This window comes from Diorhabda sublineata, chromosome 1 (genome assembly GCF_026230105.1).
Source record: "Diorhabda sublineata isolate icDioSubl1.1 chromosome 1, icDioSubl1.1, whole genome shotgun sequence".
Taxonomy (NCBI): Eukaryota; Metazoa; Arthropoda; class Insecta; order Coleoptera; family Chrysomelidae; genus Diorhabda; species Diorhabda sublineata.
Window position 1 is genome coordinate 17,497,224 of NC_079474.1, and position 24,459 is coordinate 17,521,682.

Genomic DNA, 24,459 nt, shown 5'->3' on the forward strand with positions numbered 1-24,459 from the left:
CAATTACACTGAGGAAAGAAAATAAATAATAGAGAATTATATACATTTTATTTATTGAACAATATAATGTACTTAATGATATTTGCAATGTCAATATTAATTTATTATTTGCATAAAGTAATGTTGATTGTAATCATCGAAGTGAAACTGTCAACTGTCAAGAGTCAGCATTGAAGTGGCTAGTTAAAGTTGTCAAATCCAGAGCGTCCCGAAAGTGTTTTTGAATTGTCACTTTCACTATATGGAACACTCAAAACGCAACTTTCGGTATGTAAATGAATACAGAACGAACATCTTCCAGATGGCGTCGTCTAAAAAAAAATTTCAGGTTAACGGCAACAACGCTTATTAATATGGTGTAGAATTTGCTACAAACGGCAAACGGAAAGTCAAGTCTGTGAAACGGCCTTAAGTAAACTACTATTATAAAACCGTGTCGCTATTATTTAAAAATTTCATACTTGATATGAGAAAAAGTGAGAATATCACGAAGATTAACAGATTAACAAACAATACAACGTTTGTCAACAATATAAAGATATAATTTGTGGTAATTATTTATATATGTTTGTATTGTTGACATGATTTATTGTTATAGCATTGACTTTGATTATTGATTAAAAGTAAGAATGGAATGAAAAAAAAATAAGAAAAATTTCGGCTTCTTTTTTCTTTATATAAACTTCTATTACTATTATAGTTTCTGCCTAAATACTGTATCACATCGCAATTTCAATAATAAATCAAATTTTACAACTTTCTTCTTGAAATTTCCATATTTTTTTCAAATTTTTCTGACAATATTTTTACTCCTATCGTCCATTGCGTTTACAAAAGTGACTTTTTACTACGATAACAAATTTTTGGTTGATAAAACATCACTATACGCCAAAAACCAAAATATAACTCATGAACGTGCTCTTAAGACATAAAAAAACGTTTTTAGACGACGCCATCTGGAAGTTGTTCGTTCTGTATTCATTTACACCGAAAGTTGCGTTTTGAGTGTTCCATGTAGTGAAAGTGACAGTTCCGTACTGCAAAACACTTTCGGGACGCTCTGGAGTAGACAACTTTAACTTCCTTAAATGTGACTCCACTCACTTCAATGTTGACAGTTGACAGTTTCACTTCGAAGACACAAACACATCTACAAATTGTATCGAAATCACAAACACATCTACAGAGATTCCATCAACATCTAGTAGAGACATACATTTATTCCATCTGCATCCAATTCAGTAAATATTAATAATTGTCCTGGAGGTACAAAAATTTCAATCCTCAATGAAAAATTTTCAAACGCAGAGTAATTAATAAGACCAACTGACTTTTATGACTAATTTCTGAGATAATTAGTTAATAGAAATTCGCGGAGCTCTTTGACGACGGGTGGCATGTCGACATCATCGTGTTATGATGATTGATGCAGAAGTGTTTCTGTGAAAAAAGTATGAAAATGCATCATTTTTATCAAATAAATCACGTCGCTCCAGGAAGCATAATTCATACAGATGCCTATCGATGTCCCAGATACACTCATGAGTGGGTCAATCACAAAGAAAAATTTGTTTCTGAAGAATTGAGGTCAGCTGGAGACCTCTGAGAGCGTTCTTCCGCGATAGGCATGTACCTTCAGAAAATTGAGAGGGCAATCATAGTCTATATATGGCGTGGAGAATGTAGTAAATCCGAACCAAAAGTAGACCCATTCATTTTATTAGTAGAAGAAATTTCAAAATATTTTCAAATATAAAAGTTATAGATTAAAGTCCAATGAAAATATTATTTTTGTTTACTTATATTTCTGTTACTAATACAACCTAACTTAACCTAACGTAACTTAAAATAACCTAACATAATCTAACCTAACCTAATTTAACCTTTTCATTCTATCTATTGATTTTTCGTGAAAATAATGCATTTGTATACTTTTTCCACAGAAACTCTTCTGCTTGATGATGATGTATCTCCGGAAGTAAATGTTTCCGCGTAAAATAGATATGATACATCGATTTCTCGTAATATCAGTAGTATATGTTTCATGATAATCGTTGTGGGGTGGCTTATCATACTTGTTCATCAATATTTTATTTGTTTTTGTTTGCACACATTCAATTCTCTAGGTGTTATGACCGAAATTATGAATAAATTGTGCTTACGTGAAAACTCCATACCCCAATACCCCAAAGTATGTCAAGTTCCTTCGAAACTTCTAATCTCTACTCCCAAAACACGACGTATTTCATTAAAACACTTACATCAGTGTCCGAATTTCATAATTACTAAAAATATGCAGCCGCCAGATATTTTACGAACATATAATAAAAAAAAAGATTTGAAATCGTAAGCTCGTTTTGTTACGTGTTATAATTTAAACTCGTTAACGAATTATTCATTTATAAGTAGGTTTTGAGTGCTAAATGGGTTATGTAACACTTTCTCGAGATGTATATATATACAAGCATGCAACATGTTTGTCCACATCTTGTATCTCAACAGTTTGCGTTTTTCTTATGTAATATTCTTTGAGTCGTTAGTTCTAGTATACAAGGTATTTCCAAACTAATCGCAAAGATTAAATACTATAAATGATTCGCATGAGGAAACATGTTTAGCAATCCCTTAATTTATTTGTAGGGTGCTAAAGATATTACTTTCGTGTTTCCCAGCTTGGGTTCCACGACCCACTGAGAGGAAATTTGATCCTAAAACTTGGCAATTCCAAAAAGGGCTCGACACTAGTTTAACCCTTTTACTTTAGGCCATTTAATTACCTAGCAATCTCAAACGTCACTTGTCAGCTGATCGACGCCAACTGAGTCTGAGAAGCGTTTCTTTTCTTCACAATCACGAGTGTAATTAGCCGTAGATTATGTGTTAATTTAGAATTTTTTTGAAATTAATTCTATCATTTCACAGAGTTGAAGGGGTGAAGGAAGATTCCGCTTTTAATTTATACTGGTTATACTGTACAACATCGTAAATCCGGTATAGCTGGGAAAGGATTGGTTCCGGATTCATTTATGGTGGCGCCATCTATTGCGCTAACGAGAAATCATATCACATTACATAATAATGTAAATAGAGGGAGACATATGAATAAAATTACCTAAAATCGTATTTAATACTGCATGGAAACGCATTTATAAACTCATTATGTATGCCATCTGGTGTCAAATATAGAAGCAAAAAATTACGAACGAATAGTCCGGATTTTAGATATTCAGTGTTTTATTCCGGAATAGTTACGATGTTCAACTATATTTTGTTATTCATGATTCTTTGAGCGAAATTCTGAATATTTCAATGGTAAAAATCTCTTTTTTCACTTGTCATTATTTTGAAAGAAACAACTTCTGATTTGAATCAAACAAATCGATTTTCCAACATGGATGATGCAGACAATGTTAGTGGTTTGTCTGTCTATCAAATTTGCAGTTTTTCTTTATTATTCATCCTATTTTAATCGGTGGGGTTAATATTAAACACTTACATTGGACTTGACTAACTTATATATTAATTAACTTATCACTGATACTCATCTAACTTATATAATTTATTTAAATTAACCTATTTATTATAAACTAAGCTAAACTTCGATAAACCGATAAACATGCTGGATTTTATAACAGAAACGACATTTCCAGAATTCTAAAAAGTAAAGAAACAAATAGCCTGCTATGATAATAACAAATATAAAAATAAACCTCAAACAAATTCCGTGGTTTACAAAAAGTGTATTAAACGTATTGCGACTTCGCCAAATTTTAGAAATTTCATTATAACCGTACAGGATCGGCTTCACTTGTTGTAACAGTATGAAAAGGACCTCGCAGAAATGAAAAATGACGAGTCAGTTAAAACTTTATTATTATAGAAGGAGCGATGGCATCACTGAGGAAACAATTATTGAATTATATCTTCAGCTCTACATTTAACTAAATATGGATTTATTGCTGTGAATGATTTACTGGTAACAAAAGGAATCATCTAGATGTAACAGAAGGGGAAAACTTGAAACTGAAGCTAACCAAATTGGAACCTAACATAAAATCTATGTGCAGCAAACATCAAATTATTTCGAATTTGGATTTTAGTTTTTGAGTGATTTCTTCCTAAAATCTACCATTCAAGTTTTTCAATTGTGCATATCAATTTTTTAATATGGAACATTATGAACACTGATTCTTTTGTTTCAAATGCTTTTAAAAGTTTTTGTCTGATAGTTCCTACAGGAAGCGCGCCGCATTTTCTTCCACAGCTTCAACAGATTCAAATATTATTCATTTTAATGCTTATTTGATTCGTCACAAGTTAATACCTTTTCTAATAAGTTTGAGCTACTTAAAATTACATTTTAAGTGCCAATACAAATATTTATGCAAGCTTCTTGTTGCTCAAACTGGATTTTAGGTACCAATTTTGTACATAATTTTCGCATGTTAAAATTTTCAATTAAAATGTGCCGTATACATTCTTTGTCAATTTCTATAGTTTTAGCAATCGCACGAATACTTAAACGACACCTTCAACATATTCTTGGCCATCTTGATACATTTGTTTCAATAAATTACAAGTTTCAGTTGTAGTTGTTCCAAGTTTCATGTGAAATTTCATAACAATCCGTTGCTTTCTTTTTACGTCGAAAAAAAAACACTACGGCTATACTGGTTTGTCTACAGATACGGTAGACATCGCTTGCGAAACACTAGGCTTCAGACTAAACAGCTGACAGTTGTTAACACATCGTTTGTTTTATTTGTTTCTTATGTTATAAGTTTTATAAGTTTTATCTACGTCTGATGTTTTCGCTTCTTTCTCGGCCTCGTTTTCCTTAGATCCCTCTGCGAATTTTCATTTTTGTAGTCTCCAAAAGTTGTTTCGGTTTTGTTGATTCTGATCTCTTCTTTGAGACATAAGGTTGATTGTCTCTTGGCGAATTCGTTATTTTTTATCTTACATATACATATTACATTCGGAAGACATTTCGTGACAATATTTGCTATGAGAATTTCGTCATCGATCGGTGCCTACTCGCAAAATTTGTACGACATCAATGATCTCAAGAAAGTCGAAGTCTATTTAACTGCAGACAATATTGTTGAAGAAAATGACTTTGATGACATCGAATTTTAAGTAAAAATGTTTGTAAACTGTCTATATATGATAAAATATCAATTTTGATTATAAATTATAATTTTTTCAATATCAAAATAATGAAATCTTATTTTGATAAAATTAACTAAAGAAAAATATAAAAAAAATAATAAATATAAGATATAAATTCGACACAATGGGTTTTGTTTTTCCATAAAGTTTGTTTTTTTGAATATGAGTGAAGTTGTTGTACCACACCCGGTATAAAATATAAATTATATAATATTAAGTAATAAATAGAAGTAGATAATTTCATAATTATCAATGAATATGGTTACCAGTTTGAACAAATAAGTTTTATATTGATATTTAGTTTCATCAAAATTCTTAAGAAAAGTTGATTCCAGTGAAAGTGGACAAGGCTACGGAAACATTTCGACTTCAATGGATTTGCGTGACTAATAAGAATTGTGGTTAGATACTAACTAAAACAACCCTGAGTATATTAATTTTTTATCTCGAAATCATTACAAATAGAGAAGTAGGTCATAAGAAGCTACAGATGATGGTGTGAATACATCGATAACAAGAATTGTTTCTATTGCCTTCTGGGTATCATTTTAATATACGTGTATATCAACCTTCTGGTGCTATTAGCGATTACTAAAAGTATTTTTCGTCCTTCACACCTTGTAAAATTCTTAGACGAATCTAAATATAGAAGAACGTTTTCTTTTTTCAATCTAGGATGCGCAATACGTTTGTATTTTAGAACAAAAACAGTTTACAATTTTAATTTTATTAAAAAGTGATTTACATCTGCTATTGTGAATTTATTTAACATGTCAATTCATTAAATCACGTCAATCAAACGTATCTATTGATTTGTATTGATGAAGAGTCATCATTATATTTAATTAAAGAAGTATCAAAAAATTCCGACCGTAAAACTGATACACCAATGCGAGTTTTGAGGAATACTGATTCGTATTATAAAAGTAGAGAATTTTACTAATTCTAACCCTAAAAACAAGTCAAAGTGGCGCCACAGATAACGAGCACTTGAAACCGTTGATGATATTCATACTGAATACACCATCATCAACACTCACAGTTTGACAATCGTTTCTTTTCACTTTATATTCTGCGGTGTGGATTCATTGTTGTTTTGAGGCAGTAGCCTGTAGTTCTTATACTACGAGCCTCTTTTTAACTGAGGATCAAGAAGAATATTTTTGTTATTGGTCAAAAACAGCATGAAAATATTCTTTGTTCTATCTAATATAGTTATCGTCTTCAGAGATTGAATCTAGCTGCGTATGCCTAGCGTAAGCTATTCAAAAGTTTCTAGAATCTGTGGTATCCCAAGAAATATACGTGAAATTAAAACAAGAAATACTAATAATTAAAAAAATAGAATGGAAGCCTGCATCCCAGCTATTGTTACTTTTTATATTACATTAATTTTTTAAGACCGTGATTCCCAAAGTAGTTCAGGAGTCCACGGGAAACTCATTGAGCGCAATCATAATCGTAAGTGAGGATCCATGAAAATTTCTTTGGTTCCGATAGTTAAGAACTAAAATTTTTACTTGACTTCTCCTATCAATATGGACAGATAATATTTTGAGAAGCTTGACTGTTACATGAAAAAACTTGCAGTAAAACACGTCAAGACTTGCCACGCCGGTCGCCATCCCAACCACAACGCTTTTTCAGCTGTTTCATATGATAGTTGTCGATTTTTATCAATATTTTAATTACTTTTTGACACAGTTATATAGTTTATGAAAAGTAAAGATCCTGATTTAAAATAAAACCTAATCAATTTTAAAACAGACATCGCGTATTTGACAGATTTGTTCAAAAAACTTAATGACCTCAATTACAAGGATAGTCTCAATTTAATAAAAAAAGGGTGTAATTTCAGATTTTCTTGGTAAATAAAAGTTAATGAAAGGAAACATTTTCACAGTTTTAAAATTTGTTTTACGTAGAATACCTTGATGAAGATATTTGATTGCCCCGCGAGATGATTTGAATGTGGTCACAAGAGGAACTACTCGAACTTAGCACTGATAACAAGCTAAAAGTGACATTTAAAAGAGAGTGTAAAAAATTTAGCTGTATGTAGAAATACTAGAAAAATATCCTGGTCTGTAGATTTGAAAAAAGTGAAGTTGGATGGACTCACTTTTTGCTTTTTTGATATCCACTCACAACACAATCAATTAAAACTAAATTATTAGTTTTATCATCAAATAATTATTAACGCATCTAAATGTTCTTGGTTTTAAGTCTCTTCTGTTTTAAAATTAGTTTTTTTTTTGATAACTTTTAAAAGATATCAAAATAAGGATAAAATCAACTTAGAACTTTGTTCCAATAAGAAAAATTAATTTTTCTTGGTTCCCATATCTCAAATATATAGTAGTAATCATGTTTTCATGGTTCATTAATGCAGTTCTATTTTTTTTTTCGTATTGATGACCTCTTAGTCTATTTTCTAAACACTGTGATGTTTGCCCTATGTAGACAGCGTCACAATCAGTACAAGGCACTTGATATATAATAAAACTTCTTTTGTTTTTTGGTGTTTTAGATTTTAATTTAGTGAAATATTTGGATTAACCCTTATCAAGCAAGCAATTCTAACCTTTTTTCGAAAACTGTTAATTCGTCGTTGAAACCCACAACACAAGTTTCCATAGATAGATCTAATATTCACTTATTTGGAAATTGGTAGTGATGTAGCTGCAGGGGAAGAGACCACCGGATCCAGCAAAATTTTGGAACTGGTGTATGAAAGAAAAAAAAATTGGAAACCAATTTTCTAAGGCACTCTCTACTTATCTACAATTTACAAAAAGTGGCATTATCCGAATGGTTTTTGAATCATGTTCCTTGTCAAAAAAAAATTATGTGAAGACTTTATTAGTATCTATTTTCCGTTTTTTGTGCAAATTTGTAAAATACAGAATTACCAATTTCAAACTGGACTAATCATCGTCGTTCAAATATCATTATTTTATATTAGAGATTTTATGTTAGAGATTATCATCTTCTCATTTATAACGTTTTAAATGAACAAAAAAAAAATAAATACTTTCAAGAAAATTTATCGTAGATATCTGAAATGAAAGGTGTGTTATATTCAAAACCTACTTTCATGCACTTGCCCACAATATTAAATTAATTTGAAAAAATAACGTCCGTCGTGAGGAATATTTAATATAGTATCATTATAATCATGTTTAATAATGTTTTCTCTAATCTCGTTGAACTCTAGAAAACTGGATATTTTTAAAAATGACAATAAGTTGTTATGGAGAACTCCCATCACAATTATATCCAACTTTTCCGAGATATTTGCTCTGCATGAGGACACTACTCCTAAATTAAGTTCCTCCTGTTTTGCGCTGAGATAAGTTTCCATAGAACTGAACTTATCCATCTCCTTAACAGTTTATTATGCCCTTATTGAGTCGCATCTCCGATATGCCCTTCCATTCTGAGGTACGTGTAGTGCGACTCAATTTGAGCAAGTCTTCAAACTACAAAATAGAGCTGTTAGATATTTACTCGGACTAATCAGCAGGGCTCACTGCAAGGACTTCTTTAAAAGATTAAAAATTCTGACTCTTCATTCCTTTAAATCTGTTTGCCTAATTCGTATGTACACTTCTCCAATTTCAGTAAGATCGTTGTACTTGGGAACGCGGAGCACGACCTTTACCTACCTGCTCCACGCTCAGAATCAGATAATACAATACTGTACAATGCAAAAAAATGCACAATCACTTGCCAATTGAAATCAAATCGATATCATCTTTTCCCTAATTTGAGGGCAAATTTACTGGAAAAAGCCTTCTACTCAGTAAACGACAACAATTTTTTGACTATAAAGCATTTCGAAAAAATATCTATATATCCTTTATTAGCTTCGAAAAAGCGCTTGATCGAGTCAAACATACATAACTGTTCAAGATCAAGAAAACGAAATTAATGACTGCATGTAGATTAAATTCCGATTACAATGAAAGGACAGAATAATCAACTGATATCACAAATATGTGGATAGCTCTCACTAATAGAAACCTCTTAGTTCATGGACGCTTAAAGCTGAAATCTTGAATAAAATAGAAGCGTTCGAGATTTGGTGCTATTGGAGAATTCTCAAGATCTAGGCTACCAGTAATGAAGAGGTACTCAGACATCTGAATAAGGATCGAGAACTCCTGATTATCATCAGTTATTTCGAGTACATAATGCGATAAGATGGATAGTTCGTAAATGGGTCGCTAAGAAATATTAGAATATGAACCTGACTGGAAGTAGAACCAGTATTTCGAGAAAACCGATTAAACCAAATTGTAATAGAGATAGCCGAAAAAAGAGAAGAAGAACGCAATATACGACATAATACTTGGTTAACGGTAATCTGGTTGATGTCATAACGATAATAAAGCGAATCTTCTTCACTTTAGTGTTGACTTAAAGCTCATAATTTAGAAACCAGTAAAATTACTGAACATTTATTTAGTTACTAATCTAAATTAATCACCTTTGCTCAAAATAAGCGAGACAAATTATAGTGAATCGACAATTGAGATTTATTTGTTGAAATCTGTATATTACTTAGTCTTCCACAGCAATATGACATAAAAAACGGGTTGTCGCTGCGCGAAACTGTTTCGCGAAACGAGTCTCGACTTCATACTCACCCCGAAACTTGTTTCGCGAGTATGTTTCGAAGTGAGCCAACGCCATTCGGTTTTCGATCGCGCATCAAAGTGTTTCGCCTTCCGTATTCTTCACAGTGTATACGTGCACCGTGTGTTTCACCAAAGTACGCCAAAAATGAACCAGAAGAACAGCATACGTTTCATTGTCTTGCACCAACTGACAGCTTACGCTATTTTCGCCTGGAATCCGAAACGTTCCGTCCAGTCGACCGAAGACATTTTCGCGAAACGTGAAATTGTTTCGGGAAACAGTTTCGCGAAACAGTTTCGGGAAAAAATATTTGTCTTAAAGAAAACACTAATAAGATTAATTTATGTGCCCAGAAAATATCTTCAAAAAACTTGAAATATTGCCACTTCCCTGTTTGAATAATTAAGTATTCAAAATATATACTGAAAACGACGAATACGAATTTATCTTGCGAGATTGTCAACCACTGTAAAATTGTGAAACATTTTTTAAGGTTTGGAAACAGAATATTATCCGAGGGGACTAAATCTAGCGAATAGGGTGAATGAGGTAGCAATTAAAAGTTTAATTCATTAATTTTGGCCATTCAGCCATTGCAATAGCTGTGTGTGAACTGGTACATTGTCTTGATGAAACAACACTTTCTTCTTAGCCAGATACGGCTGTTTTTGCTTGATGTCTTCGCTCAAACGTTGCAATAATACTCCACTTTGATAGTTTTTCCTTTTTCAAGATAGTCATTGAAAATGCGACGCCATGACCTTGCCTGTAGATAGAACGGTCTTTGCCTTTTTGGAGCCGTTCCTCCCTTTTCAGTCCATTGTTTTCATTGTTTTTTTATTTCGGGTGTGAATTGATGGACCCTCGTTTGATCCATGGTCATAAAACACTCGATGGAAACGCTTTATCGATTTTCTTCAGCATTTCTGGAGTGCTCACCTCATTTGGTCGACCACTGCGAAGACCAGCTTCACCAAGAGTAGAATCTAGTTCAGCTTTCACATTAGTTGGGCTAATACACTTAAAACATTCTGTAGGTCAGGTCAGGTACTTCTAGTAGTTAACAAGAAACACAATTTAAATTGTACTTAAAGGGCCATTTCCTTCAATTGCGTGTAATTTGAGATCCAGAGATTGAAGGTAAATAGTATGGTAAACGTTAAATTTGCCAGAAATTGGTCCAGGTGACTATCATAACTATCATATCATATCGTTGAATTGACTTTTGAAAAACAATTCTTAATAAAGAAAATCATTTATTCGAACTCTTTACACCTGCCAAATACATGTATCATAAACAGTTCTGTAGAAATTATACTGTCAAACGTCATGGTACATGTAAATTCAAATTGATAATTAAATTAATTATTCGCAGTATAATTGTTGGAACAATTACCCAGCTGATATAATAATATTTACAAGGAAGTGCTCTATTTCAATAAAAAATATATAAATATTGAAATTAAGTGAATATTTTTTCATATTACTACCGGGACATTGTAATTGCTTTTTCTGTGCGCAACTAATAGTTATACAAAGTGATTCAATTAAATCGCAAACATTTTTTTAGTCAAATATTTACTTATGTAAGCATTTTTATATTTTAATTCGAATTTCGCGCTCTAGAAAGGGAAATGTGAGAGATTAGGTTGGTAACACTGATCGAGATTTGGGTCAGACAGATGTAAACACAAAATTAAGATCATTTTGAAAAAGTTTTTTTTGAATTTATTCTGGCTATTCAAGAAGTTTACACTTACTACATAACCCCGCCTCGTCGATGTTGCATGTTCTCCTCTAACGTGGTGAATTCGTTCATCAACTAAATAACCTACGAAAGGGAATAATACATAAAATAGCTGTACATGCATTTATTAACACAAAATGATCTATTATAATTCCCGAAAGTTGTTTACTTCGTAGAACAGCTTTGTTTTGCTCCTACGAGTTCCATTTTGTTATCCGTCACGTGATATTAAATAGACACACGCTCCTCGAAAAGAAATCCCTTCGTAATAAATGCCACAGCCCTGCAGAGAACAAATTTCACAATATCAGGGCTATTCATGAGATTTATCACTCTCTTCTTCTTCAAGATTTCTTGATATATATGAGAGGGTCGATTCGATTGATGAAAATACTAGTTTGCTGTATTTACAACCCCTATAGTGTTTAAAAGTTAAAAGTTCTGCTAATGCATTAACTAAAATGTTACCAAATTGATTTGTTCCCATAGGTCGATGTGTACGTTTGCCATTTAATTTAAATAAGCATGTCTCCTTCGTGTATAGTCGAAACTTGACATATATATATATATATTTTTTTTTGTAAATTTGGTAGAATTGTCCTGTCACTGTGAAATTTCACATCGAGCGCTGTGATCGATTCAGTTGTGTTCCTACTATGTACTCAGCTCCTTGCTAATTACGTCCTGTACAACTTCATTCATTTCAAAAGCTCTGTTTGCAAATTCCATTAAAATTTGTACATTTTTTCATTCATTGTTACTAATGTTAACCTTACATTTAGATAACGCCATCTAGCGGTAATAATAAGATTATTATGAAAACAGTTTAAATTGCTGTAGCTGGGCAAATGTAAAAACTTTCCAAATCTCCACATGTTTCTTAAAGCCACTTTTGTTATAATTTTTTACCTAAAGCTGTGGCGTTCCTGAAATATGGCCGACGACTGTTCTTAGTTGCCCATCCGGTACAGAGTTTGAAGTATCAGATTGGATCTAACTCAATGAACGTGTTTGAATAATATTCCAACTGTAGCTTGATAGAATTACAAAATTATTGAAAGAATACGACTTCGTTAATCGAGGGATTCCTTGATGGTATTATTGATGTCAATATCATGTCATGAAGAAAAAAAAATAATAGTTTTCGCGTGATCCGCTTCCATTAAACGTTGCAGCATAATGAATTTAAGAACTTATGCCATGACATATGCAATTTAAGACGATTGAAAGTTGTGTAAAAATTGAAATACAAAAAAAGTAAATTTCTAATAGCCACTAAATAGAATGAGAAACGCATTGCTTTCAATGAGAAAACAAAAAAGATTTCACTATCATTACATTTAAGCCGTTCATTGTTGCAAATTTGAAAGTTCTTATTTGAAGAATATGACTACGTATGATAAAATGTCTCTTGCCTCTTCAAAATATTGATTATCGCCCAAAAATTTTCATCTTGGTCACATATTATAGAGTACAAATACTTACCTATTTGTATATCACTAAATAAACGAGAACCCTCCCATTTATACCACTAAATATCATCATAGATCTCACATTTCTTAACTTGATGATAGTTCGATCAGCCCATGAGGTCATTCTTTTGATAATAAAGAGCTAAATATATTTCAAAAATGAATCATCCCACTGATGTAACTATCAGTAGTAATAATCCAAGGACAGATTTCGAAAACTTGGAAACAGACCGTCACCGTAAGCATTGATGTTTTTACCAAGATGTTAAGCACCAATTAAGATTAGAAAACGGAATCTTTAAAAGATAGTACCAATAAAAAACAACGAGAGATGGTACTGGAGTATATGAAGCACTAATTGCTCAGAAATGCTTGCCATTGAATGTATTTGGATCCGCAAGCATTGAGATCTTTTATCAACGCTTAAAAGTGTCCTTAGTAAGAGCAAACAGACCTGTTGTGTTTGGACTACCATTCACACAGAATGTGACATATCGACTCAATAAAAATCAACTAAACATACTAAAACGTCTGTGGGAACGAAGAAACTCCTAATTATGCGTAGTGCGGTCCTTAAATAGAAAACTATCTTCAGAACCAAAGGGCCAAGAAGTCTTGGACCGCGCTACGTTACAGGATATCATGCGGAAACGTGTCCTCTAGATACTGAAAGTTTATTTGGATATTAAGGATTTTATACTGTTGAATTCCTAGCTCTTTTTGAGACCATGAGTTCCATCTGCATCCTAATGGTTTCTGTGTGCTTAATTTCTGTTTTTCATCCACCTATTTATTGATATTACTTCGACATAATTTCTTTAACCTCTAAGGTTCTCCAATCACATACTAAATTCCTAGTTCTTCTCTAATACCGTGGGAATAGGTCTTACGCGAGTTTTGAAGATTCTTATCTTGTTTTGTAAACTGATCATAATTAAGGACGCTTGACATGATGCAATACAATGTGGAAGAAATTGCATGCAATCCCTCGCAAGATCGAAATATTACATAAACGAATATTGCACGTCACTTGCCTTTATGCCTATTGTCATTGCCATAAGTCAGCTGATCTAAGACTGACATTTGGTAGTTTCTAAAACCAAAAGTAACTAGATTTTTCCCTAGAATTGCAGCTTGCACGCAATAAAAGCTGACTTTCATCTGCGCATGCTTTTGATCAAGAAATATTGCGTCTTGCATTGCATTGCACGTTGTATTGCATCATGTCAAACATCCTTTATAAATTTGAGACTAATTTTCATTCAAATGTTAAGCATCACTCCAAAGAGGGTAGAAGCTTTTTATGCATGGATTTATTTATGTGGACTTTATTAACTTATGTTTGGCTCAGAATATGATTTGGTCTAGAAACTGAATGCCTTCGATTTGACAAGAATAACGGCTCTTTTTGTTACAGGTTACGCCCTTGAAGGATAGGATACTATGGGGCTTTACAAACAGTACTTTAGGCTAACAAGATATGCAAAAAACAATTTCTTAGGTGTTAATCCGCAAAAACTCGGGCAGGATGGAGTTCCACTTCAGATGCTCGTATCACAAAATTTTAGTCACAGTAAGTTTTTGATGTATTTCGATAGTTACTCAATTTGTAATATGTGATACAAACCCAGTTTATTATACCAAAAATCAGTCTCTGAAGTCGATAGTTTGGTGATCGAAACGCGTTTCAGACAATGTAATGCTCAGTGAGGTTTTCATTCTCTAATCTGAGGATTCCTTCCTTTTTATTTTATATTCTGCGGTCTGGATTCATTGAAGTTTTGACACCTAGAACGTTTGTAGTATATCGTTTTTCAAAAAACTCTTAATTTTCACGAGCCACATCTCTTTTTAACAAGGGAGCAAGACGATGTTTTTTGTTATGCGTCGAAACAATCCGAAAATATTCTTCGTGTTGTCCAGAAGCGTTTGTTAAATCTCCAAAAGTTTTAATAAAACTTGGACTAAAACTTGCTACTGGATCCATTTTATTATAGTAGAGCTCGAAAGACTACTCGGTCAAGTTGTTTTGAGAGATGTGTCAACTTGAGGCAATTAGAAATTGGTCGAAGTTGTTTCGCTGGAAACGAGAATCATTAGAAAATCACCCGCGTGGTGGAGGTCCAGAAAAACAAAAGAAATTGCAGCACAGACCAGCACTTCCATCAAAAAGTTATCTAAGAAGTGTCATCGGAAAGGAATCCCATGACAAGAAAAGCAAAGTTCACGAAAAGCCTCAAAAAAGTGATGGCTGCAATAATTCGGAAATGAAAAGATGATGAATGGAAAATAAAGTGGAGGTTTTGAAAAACAAAACGTACTTTAATGGTTATTTTTATTCTTTATTAAAGATTGTTTGGTCGTACTTCAGCAATCTGGTAAAGGCAGGAACATAAATCTTACATCCTAACTTCAAATAACGACTAATTATACACAAAAAATACAGGAAAGTTTAGTTCTGGGTGTTTCGGTATCCAAAGTTTTATTTTAAACTCACAATTTATATATCTTCCGCCGTCAATTTTCTGGTAAACAAATTGTTTTTCAAAATACGTATTTTGATGATAAAGTATACCAATTTTGGGGTTTCTACATCTTTTTCTTCACTCTCATTTTACTGTACTTACTGGGGAAATTGCAGATTCAGTCACAGACAAAAAAATAAAGCGAAGAAAAAAATTTTGAAATGGAAAAACAAAATTTAGAGCAAGATTTTTTCTTCTAGAATGTAATTATTTAAAAATATCCATTCTTGTCGATTTTATTTTGTTTTGGTATTACATTTTTTTTATCTTCTCTAATGTGATATTCAAAACTATCTCCTCCTATGAATTTACACGTAATTATTCTTAATTTATTTCATAATAAATGAAATATACCAGTTTTTATTTCATAACATTTTTTTTAATGAATCTCACTTTGGAATAATCAAATTTCTCTCGCAACCATCAAATTATATAATCTTGAATAAACAATATCTTTTACCTTGATGTTTTGGATTAATTTGATAAAATTCCTCTATTAACCCGATTTATTCGATAGTTGATTGTTTTCATTAGTATTTTTTACTGTAAAACCATCTCAGGTGGGGTGAAAACCATCAGCGCCACATCCTAATATAAATTAGTGGCAAAGATATCATTGAAAACCGGAGATCTATTGAATGTATCAAAACAAAAATATGAAATCGCTTACTTCACTATATGGACTGAAAAATGTAAGCCAAGGTGAATTATATCAAATTCTCTTCTACCCTTTAGAGTACAGGGCTACAAAAAGTTACATTTACAATATTCAATATCTTAATTGTATACAATTTTGCTTTATTTCTTCTTATTCCTATTCTTAGCTTTCCCCCAGTTTCTTTTGGTCTTCCTTTGCTTCTTTTTTGTTATCCTTCGGCTTACTAAACTTTTTTCTACTTGTCTTGAGTTGCATATTTTCTGTTAATGTTCAGCTCAACTATCTTCTTTCAATGAATTCCGTGACTGGATTTACTTGCAGCTCCTCTCTAGTAGATCATCATTTTTTGTAACTCCTTCCACTATTTTCAAATATTTCATTTCTGTAGCTTGTATTTCACTTCTGCTTCTAGTAGAACTCATAAATATTGCACAACGTTTACTTATCATTACCTTCGTTTTTTTCCCTTCATTTTCTTATAGCACTTCATTCCAATAATTATGTTTTGTTGTAATTCTTTTTCAATTCCTGTTATTAATGCTATATCATCATCAAATTTACAATCTGAAATATCTATTCTTTCTAAATATCTATGCCCCACGTACATACTTTTTGCTTCTTCTTAATTACATCGTCTATAAATTCCACGAACACCAATGCGCTCAATCATCCTCTTTGTCTAAATCCTTTCTTTGGTTTTATTATTTCTGACCTTCTCTTTTCTCCATAATACAATTAAGATGTTTTATACTACTCTAATTAGCTTGTTTTTCACATTTTCCCATACTTTTGCCCTTGGAACCCTATCGAACACCTTCTCCATATCGATAAAAGAAAAATACACTTTTATTTTAACCTTCAAGGCTTTGTTAATTATTTTATTTAATGGGAAGGTACCAGAATCGTTTCGAAACTTATATTTTGTGAATGATCACGTTCAGATATTTTTGTGGATTCATCAAGGCTCGTTGTTGTTGTCTTTAGTTACGAGTTAGACCACTCTAATAAGACTCAATAACGTCGAATTTAGTCTTAACAATAAATTGAGTTCTTATACCAATATTTTCGGTTAATTGATATAAATTTTGATATTTTGGTGACGCCACTGAGCGTATGTATGTATCGTTTTATATCGGCCAACGAACGTCCTTGGTCATGCTTTTGTACATTTTTTTCCTCTTAACTCTTACGCACTGTGTTAGTATATAAATTTACCAAGAGGTGAATTTCTGTTATGTAAACACTTGTTTTTAATTATATCACTTGTTGCAACAATTTTTCTGGTTGAATCGTTATACTAGGATAGTACAACTAGTAGTGGGTAGAGATAGAACATAAAAATTAGAAAGGTTCGAGGTACCGTTAGTTTTTTAGAACCATTCTAGTTTTACGAAAAGATAATGTGCTTTAGCATTTGATGTAATATCTACAATTAATTATTCTACTTGTTTATAAACAATCATCATAATAAATAGTCATATCTCAACTATAACCAGAATTTATATGTTTTTAGTATAATTTTATTAATTAAGTTGTTGTTTACACTACCACTACACCATCACTCACAATTACACTGTCTGATATGAACGTTTCGATAACCAAGTTATCGTCTTCAGAGACTATTAACTTCACATACTTATTTTATACCAAATTTACCCACAAATGGACCTCAAAAACCCCATTTCACATTCATTTTTGTTGCTATTTAGGCTGTTCTTACATTTAACAATATCAATGCTTTTGGATGCATCAAACCTAACCTAACCTAACCATACATAACCTAACATTTTGTTTTTTTTTGGACTTTTACCTCACTAAACCGCCCTCCTCTCGTTGAATAATGACGAGTTGGAATGATTTTTTCTTTTTCAATCAAATATTTTTTGCTGGTGGGAAAATCTACTAAAAACACCTGGAAATGGGTCCCGGGTGTGCTAGTCCGATACAAATGGAATCGTTCTTAGCGAACTTAACATCCCTCTGCGCGGGTTGGGGTCTTCTTCTCCTTTACAGTACAATAACCAGCTCGTATGAATGTACAAATCAATAAATATATAAAATAAAGTGTATAAGCAAAATACGATTGACAGTTAAGAAGTAAAGTATAAATATATAAAATGGATAAATAGAATAAATAAATATAATAAATAACTAAAATAAATAAATGAATAAATATTATTTTTGTTGCGTCCTTATTTATTGTTTTAGTTTTTATTTCATTCCTGTTGATAAACGAGGCATTCTGATACATTTTTATCATTTTACAGCATCCGGAATCAACATTCTCGTTGCCATTTTCTACCCTCTCTTTCCTTAAAGCCTCAATAACTCCTCTGTTGTTAATTTACAGTGGGTTTTGGGTTTGTAGTTGCAAATAAATTGAGTCCAATCTTGATCAATGTTCGATTTATTGAACAGGATTTCAAAAGTGCGTTCAAATAACAATAATAACGGAATAACAATTTCGGAGTACGTTTTTCTTTCGCCTTTCTTTTCGCTCGTGTCACTATTACATGAAACTGTCAAAAGGTGCTTATCGCCTACTGATTTTTAATAAAATCAGAATACATTAGAATACATAATTACCAACTTTGACTCTATATAAAACAAAAATATAGTGTGAAGTAGGATAGGGTCAAGGTTGGGTTGGGTTCGGGTCAGCTGTCAATTGATCAATTCTCAACATCCTCCCTCTTTCGTCTTAACCTAACATAATCTAACATAACCTATCATAAACTAACATAATCTGACATAACCTAACATAATCTAACATAACCTAACATAATCTAGCATAACCTAACCTAACCTGATCTAATCTAACTTAACCTAACGTGATTAGTTTCAATTTTTAGTTTTTCTGTTTCATTTTTCAGGAATGCGGTTTCATTTTCCTTTGTTTAGATTTTAGTTTAAACATTATAAAAATAATTGTTTAAACTGTGTTACAAATAGTCCAGTGAATTGTTCCTTCATATGAAGGCAGATACAATACGATTCGATAGATATGATGATGGATAAATATTCGATAGAAACGATTTTTTTTATAATTTTTATAATATTTGTGCTAAATTTTCATCCGCAGATTGAATATTTGAATTTGTTAAAAAAGTTAATGACGTTGATCTAGTTATTCCAAATAATTCGTGAAATTTGTGAATGAATTTATTTTGTTTCTAGGTCGCCTCGCCGTTATATTAATAGGATTATTTACGTTAGCGATGGGAGTAATTTTATCATCGATACCATGGGTAGACTATATAATTTTAAAGGTGAGTTAATACATGCAAAAAAATATGTAGTTTTGATTTATTATTATTATAAATCGGTGGGTCAGATCAACTAGCTTATTTTGAAATTGAATAAAAGAGAAAGTATTATAGTAATATATACCGAATGTCTCAATTTGCATCTATGGTAACCTTGAAATAGATATTTTTGTATTAACAAATTGCTGCTTGAGAAAGGCGATCTTTTAAAAGCAACAATTTTACTTTACGCTCAAAAAACAAACATAATTTTGTTACAGTCGCATTTTTTCTAATTAAAATAGTTTTCTATGTTATCTTAGGTAATAATTTCAGGTACTACTTTGACATTTTCAGTTGTCAAATTATTTATACATGGTAAATCTAAAAGTAGAATTGTTAATATTAATCATTTCAATTTTTGATTCAGCAGAAATTTCTACCTCTACTAAAAACTGAAAATGGTTAGCCCGGCTTAGAAATTTCTTCCATAGAAGTCGGCATAAATCAGGTAACAAATTAATCAAGAAAAAAATGCAAAGTTATTAAAAGAAATTACAGAAGGGATTCAAAAAAAGGTTACTGTAAGTGTTCAAATTGATACCCATCTTGATCAATATATTCACGGTAACTTTTCTCAATGGAGGTCTCAACGCGGTCTTTGAAAAGACCCCACAGGAAGAAATCACAAAATTAACATTAACACTCCAGTACACAACACGCGTAATACGGTCAAGCTCCATCCTGTATAAAATGTACGGGATTATTGGATCGTCGTCCGTTTGCCCAAAAAAATCTTAATCCTTCACCATGAAAAAATACTAGTCTCGTAGATACCAGCTCACACACACCCCAGGCAGGTTTAATTCTTGTTCAATGAAGACGTGAGAATTCTGGTCGTTCCAATACACTTAGTTATGCAGATCAGCTTGAAGGTTGCTTCATCCGACCACAAAATGGAATGCAGGAACTGCGTATCACCTGACTTCAATCTAATTACTATTCGCAAAATTCCAATCCGTGATCTAAATCCTTCTCGTTCTAAATCCTTGGTTCGGCTGCTCAACTAACTCCAGCACCACTGTTTCCATATTTTCGTTAATGATTACAGATACCGGTAGTCCAGAACGAGGCGCATCGGCAACAGAGCCCGTTTTTCAGAAGTACTTTCTTGAAGCGTGAATTTGTATCGGTTATTCATTTTGAAAACGCGTCTACTCGATGAACTTCCTGAATCTTCGTTTTAATTTTTTTCTACAGCTTTGTCAGCGTTGCCTGACTTATGACTTCCGCATTATTTAGATTCAAAATTCGGTGTAGATGGTCACGGTGAACTTAAAATCTTCTTATCTATGTCAATTTTGTTGATATATCCTTCTGCGACACTTCAGCTTTCCCAGGTTAAGCCTGTTTTCATCGAATACTTAAATGAGTAGCCAATTGACCATTAACCATTATTTTATTCAAAATTTGTTAAATTTAGATATGTAGTGATATCCATGGGAATTTTTGCAATAGAATTCATCCTAACAACACGATTATGGCAGCGTCCTTTAACATATTTAAGAAACAATCGACGTGAGATTAAATTTAGTGGACTTAAGTTGCAGTCTTTCCTGTAGTACGACAAATAATTTATAGAATAAGTATTAGTTAGTTTTCGAATCTGGAAATATCCCAGTAAGCATCGAGTCTTCATCTTCAATGTCGTTTACAGTAATTTCAACAACTTCGTCACTTTGACAGGTCCAGTAATTTCAAAAATTAACACACTCGCTTGCTGATATTTCTGAAAGTAAATTTGAAGTTGTGGAGCTGTCTCAGAAATATCAGGGGAAATTCTTCAGTAATTGTCATTTTCGCTATTCGTCGTGATTAACCTACAGATATGGAAAGGAAACTAAGCATCAAAATGTGCCACGTAGTAATGATCTAAGCTGCCATTTTGATCTTAGCTTTAGCGGTAAATTTGAAAAAACTAAATTTTCCACCACCTGCTTTTAACTATGTGTATCCTTATTTTCCATCGAGCATGAGTTCAATTCAAATAAGTTAGTTGTTCGGCCCTACATCCTTATATGTACGAGGGCTGTGTGATTTTTCAGATATTCATAAGATGTTTGCTACAAGTGATTTATTGTTAATTTGCACCTTGTCAACTGTCAAAAGTTTACATAAAATTGACAAATATATTAGTTTTAATACTCACACAAAGAAAACTGTATTCGTTGGTGAATAAATATGGAAAAAAGAAGAATAAACATTATAATAAAATGAAAAAATAGCCTAAAAAAAACGAAACAAACTTCCTATACATAAGATGTTATCTGCTTTCGAAACCATTCTTAGGAATTGGTTGGGATTAAGTTGAACGTCTAGGACCGTAGTTAATTGAGAGTACAGGTTACTAAAATCCGAGTCCCTGTACTCAGAAATTGTCAAATAAAAGTATAGTAGATGAAACTTGAGTACACTAGGAACCAAAAAAACGTCCAAGCAATGAACAAAGTCCTGGGAACATATACTCCAAACCAAAAACCGTTTTTTCAAACAATAGAATGATAGTGATATTATCCCGAATCACTGACACGTTTTGATGATGAATTTAAGAAAAAATAATAGCAGTTAATGAAGAAACAGAATTTTCTTTCGCTAGAACTATGTACCTACCCATTCCTTCGCTGTTTTTTACGTCAAATAGTCTGAAAACATTAAAAACGCGATGAACTAACTATGTAGAATTTTTCACTGAAAATTTAAATCTGAATCGTACTTTTTTCATGAAAAATATGACAAATGACATTTGACAACTATCAATTTTGTTCTAGAACTTACGATTATCTGATGGTTCTTTAAGTTTTCACTACTGGCAAAAACCAGGCGTGATAAGACTAACCAAAGTGTATATATTTAATGTTACTAACTCGGAAAAATTTCTTGCCAATGGAGAGAAGCCGAAACTACAAGAAGTAGGACCTTTTGTCTATAGGTGAGCTAAATTTTTACATTATTCTTATATATATATATATATATATATATATTTCCAAAATAGATGATTCGACATATAACGCGTGTGCCATTACCTGTTTTTAAAGCCTCGTAATCAGTTCTTCGTGATGTTTTCAATGAATTAATGGAATGTTGCTGGCCAAATGACCGCCAAAATTTACCCCTTTTCCGACGAATATTCTCTCCCAAGAATCTGAGATTTGTTAACATAAAATTTCAAAAACTGTTGACATAAAACCTCAAAAACTGTTGACATAAAATCCTTAAAACTGTTGTCAGATTTTTTTGAATTTGTTGAAATCAAATTACATATCTATTTTATTTGCAAAAATTAAAAATATCATTTATTTTGCATTTAAATTTAAATATGCTATAAAATATAATGGTATGGATATTTTTTCATATAAAGATAGGTTATATCCATTCTTAAAAGGTAAATTGAAAGTCATGCTGAATAGAAATCGTCTGAACAGCATTGTCAATGTCAAGGTCACCTGTAGTAGTAGTAGTACTCTGCTGAAACTGTTAAATCCGTTGAAATGTGCGTTGGATTTATAGTAAAAGGTACTTGTTCTACTAATGGTATAACAGAGTAAACGTACTCTCACTGATTAGTCATCTAAAATGAATTAATGTATAAAATTGTAATGACGGATAATTTAATGATATCTAAAACTAAGATACAAGATAATACTATTGAATGAAACGGTATTATGATTGTATTCAACGCCAAAAGTAATTAGAACATATAAATAATGCAACTAGAACAAGTTAAATAATGAAATTCTATGAAATAATTGGAATGTTTCCAAACTAATTAACTTCGAAGATGTAATATTTAATCAAAGGTGCCAGAATACATATTAAAAACAAATTTTAAATTTACGTGAAAAATTATTCTCTATACTAGACATTCAGTATATAAAAAATAGTTAAAGCAATTAGGAGAAATTTTCACGAAAATCTTATTTCTAATGCAAAACGGTCGTTTTAAATATTTTTTCCTACAACCGCTTATGAAAATGATAAATTGCACACTCATTTTTACCTAAGAAAGTAATTTATTTCACACATGTACTAAAAAATAACAAAATGTATTGAAATACTTCTTTTTCTTATGTTATAAATGGGCTCGAACGATATAAGGGAATACGCGACTACAATATGAATCTGGCTGGGTGCCGAAAGGTAAAAGGCCAAATTTAAGAAGACTAAAGAAGTAGATTTTTTGAGGTTATATAGTGGTTTACAATGAAAATTTAAATTTTGTTGTGATTTGTGTGCAAACACATACTGCAAATAATTTAAACGTTGAAACTAAATGTTATTACTATTACTAGGTAATATATAAAGTAGTTGAATGAAAATTCATTCTCCATAGTGAAGAAAAACATTCTTAATGACCGACTTGTTTTTACTAATATAAAAGTTTATATACTTTTCTTTAATTGACTTTCTTATTTAAAAAATACGTTTTTTGAAAAATTTTTTACGTGATCGTAGAAAGAAAAGTGTACACACCTTGTTGAAAAGTGTATTTCGAAGTCGTTAAGTGACTAGTGCGAAATGTATTACAGATTCATCTGAATATTTCCTAAAATTTTCATAAACCTGAGCTAATACAAGTTTTCGTGCTTTTATTGGTCTTTTAGAACCATAAGCTGTAACGAACAATAGAAAAAGGTTTGGACTGGTCAAAAGACCTGTGTTTTGAAGATAACATAGTCTTATCGTAAGATCTATAAGTATTTGCCAATAAAAGTTAGACATTTTGTTTTATTTTAATTCCAAGATTGCCTTCCTAAAAAATTTCATCAAAAATATGATTGTCAACTTTTCCATATATTAAGAGGGTCCAAATAGTGACTTCTTAACAGTTCAGTTCGGCTGCAACTTACAAGGAGCTGTGTTAAGTCAGTCTATTGTGAATTATAGGGTTACTATGGAAAAATTGAAAGCCAAAAAATTGGTTAATGAAAAAATATTT

At 31.9% G+C, this 24,459-nt stretch overlaps 1 protein-coding gene across 3 annotated transcripts in view; it reads left to right on the plus strand.

The window, feature by feature from the left end:
* The window catches only part of LOC130452160 (scavenger receptor class B member 1), a 99,755-nt gene that overhangs the window by 46,634 nt on the left and 28,662 nt on the right, over nucleotides 1-24,459 (plus strand). For all 3 annotated transcript variants that reach the window (XM_056791486.1, XM_056791483.1, XM_056791478.1), the window contains exons 2-4: nucleotides 14,453-14,608; nucleotides 19,396-19,487; nucleotides 22,292-22,452. In XM_056791486.1, coding sequence (XP_056647464.1) covers nucleotides 14,479-14,608; nucleotides 19,396-19,487; nucleotides 22,292-22,452 — 383 coding nt within the window. In that variant the 5' untranslated portion in view covers nucleotides 14,453-14,478. The remainder of the gene's footprint in view (nucleotides 1-14,452; nucleotides 14,609-19,395; nucleotides 19,488-22,291; nucleotides 22,453-24,459) is intronic.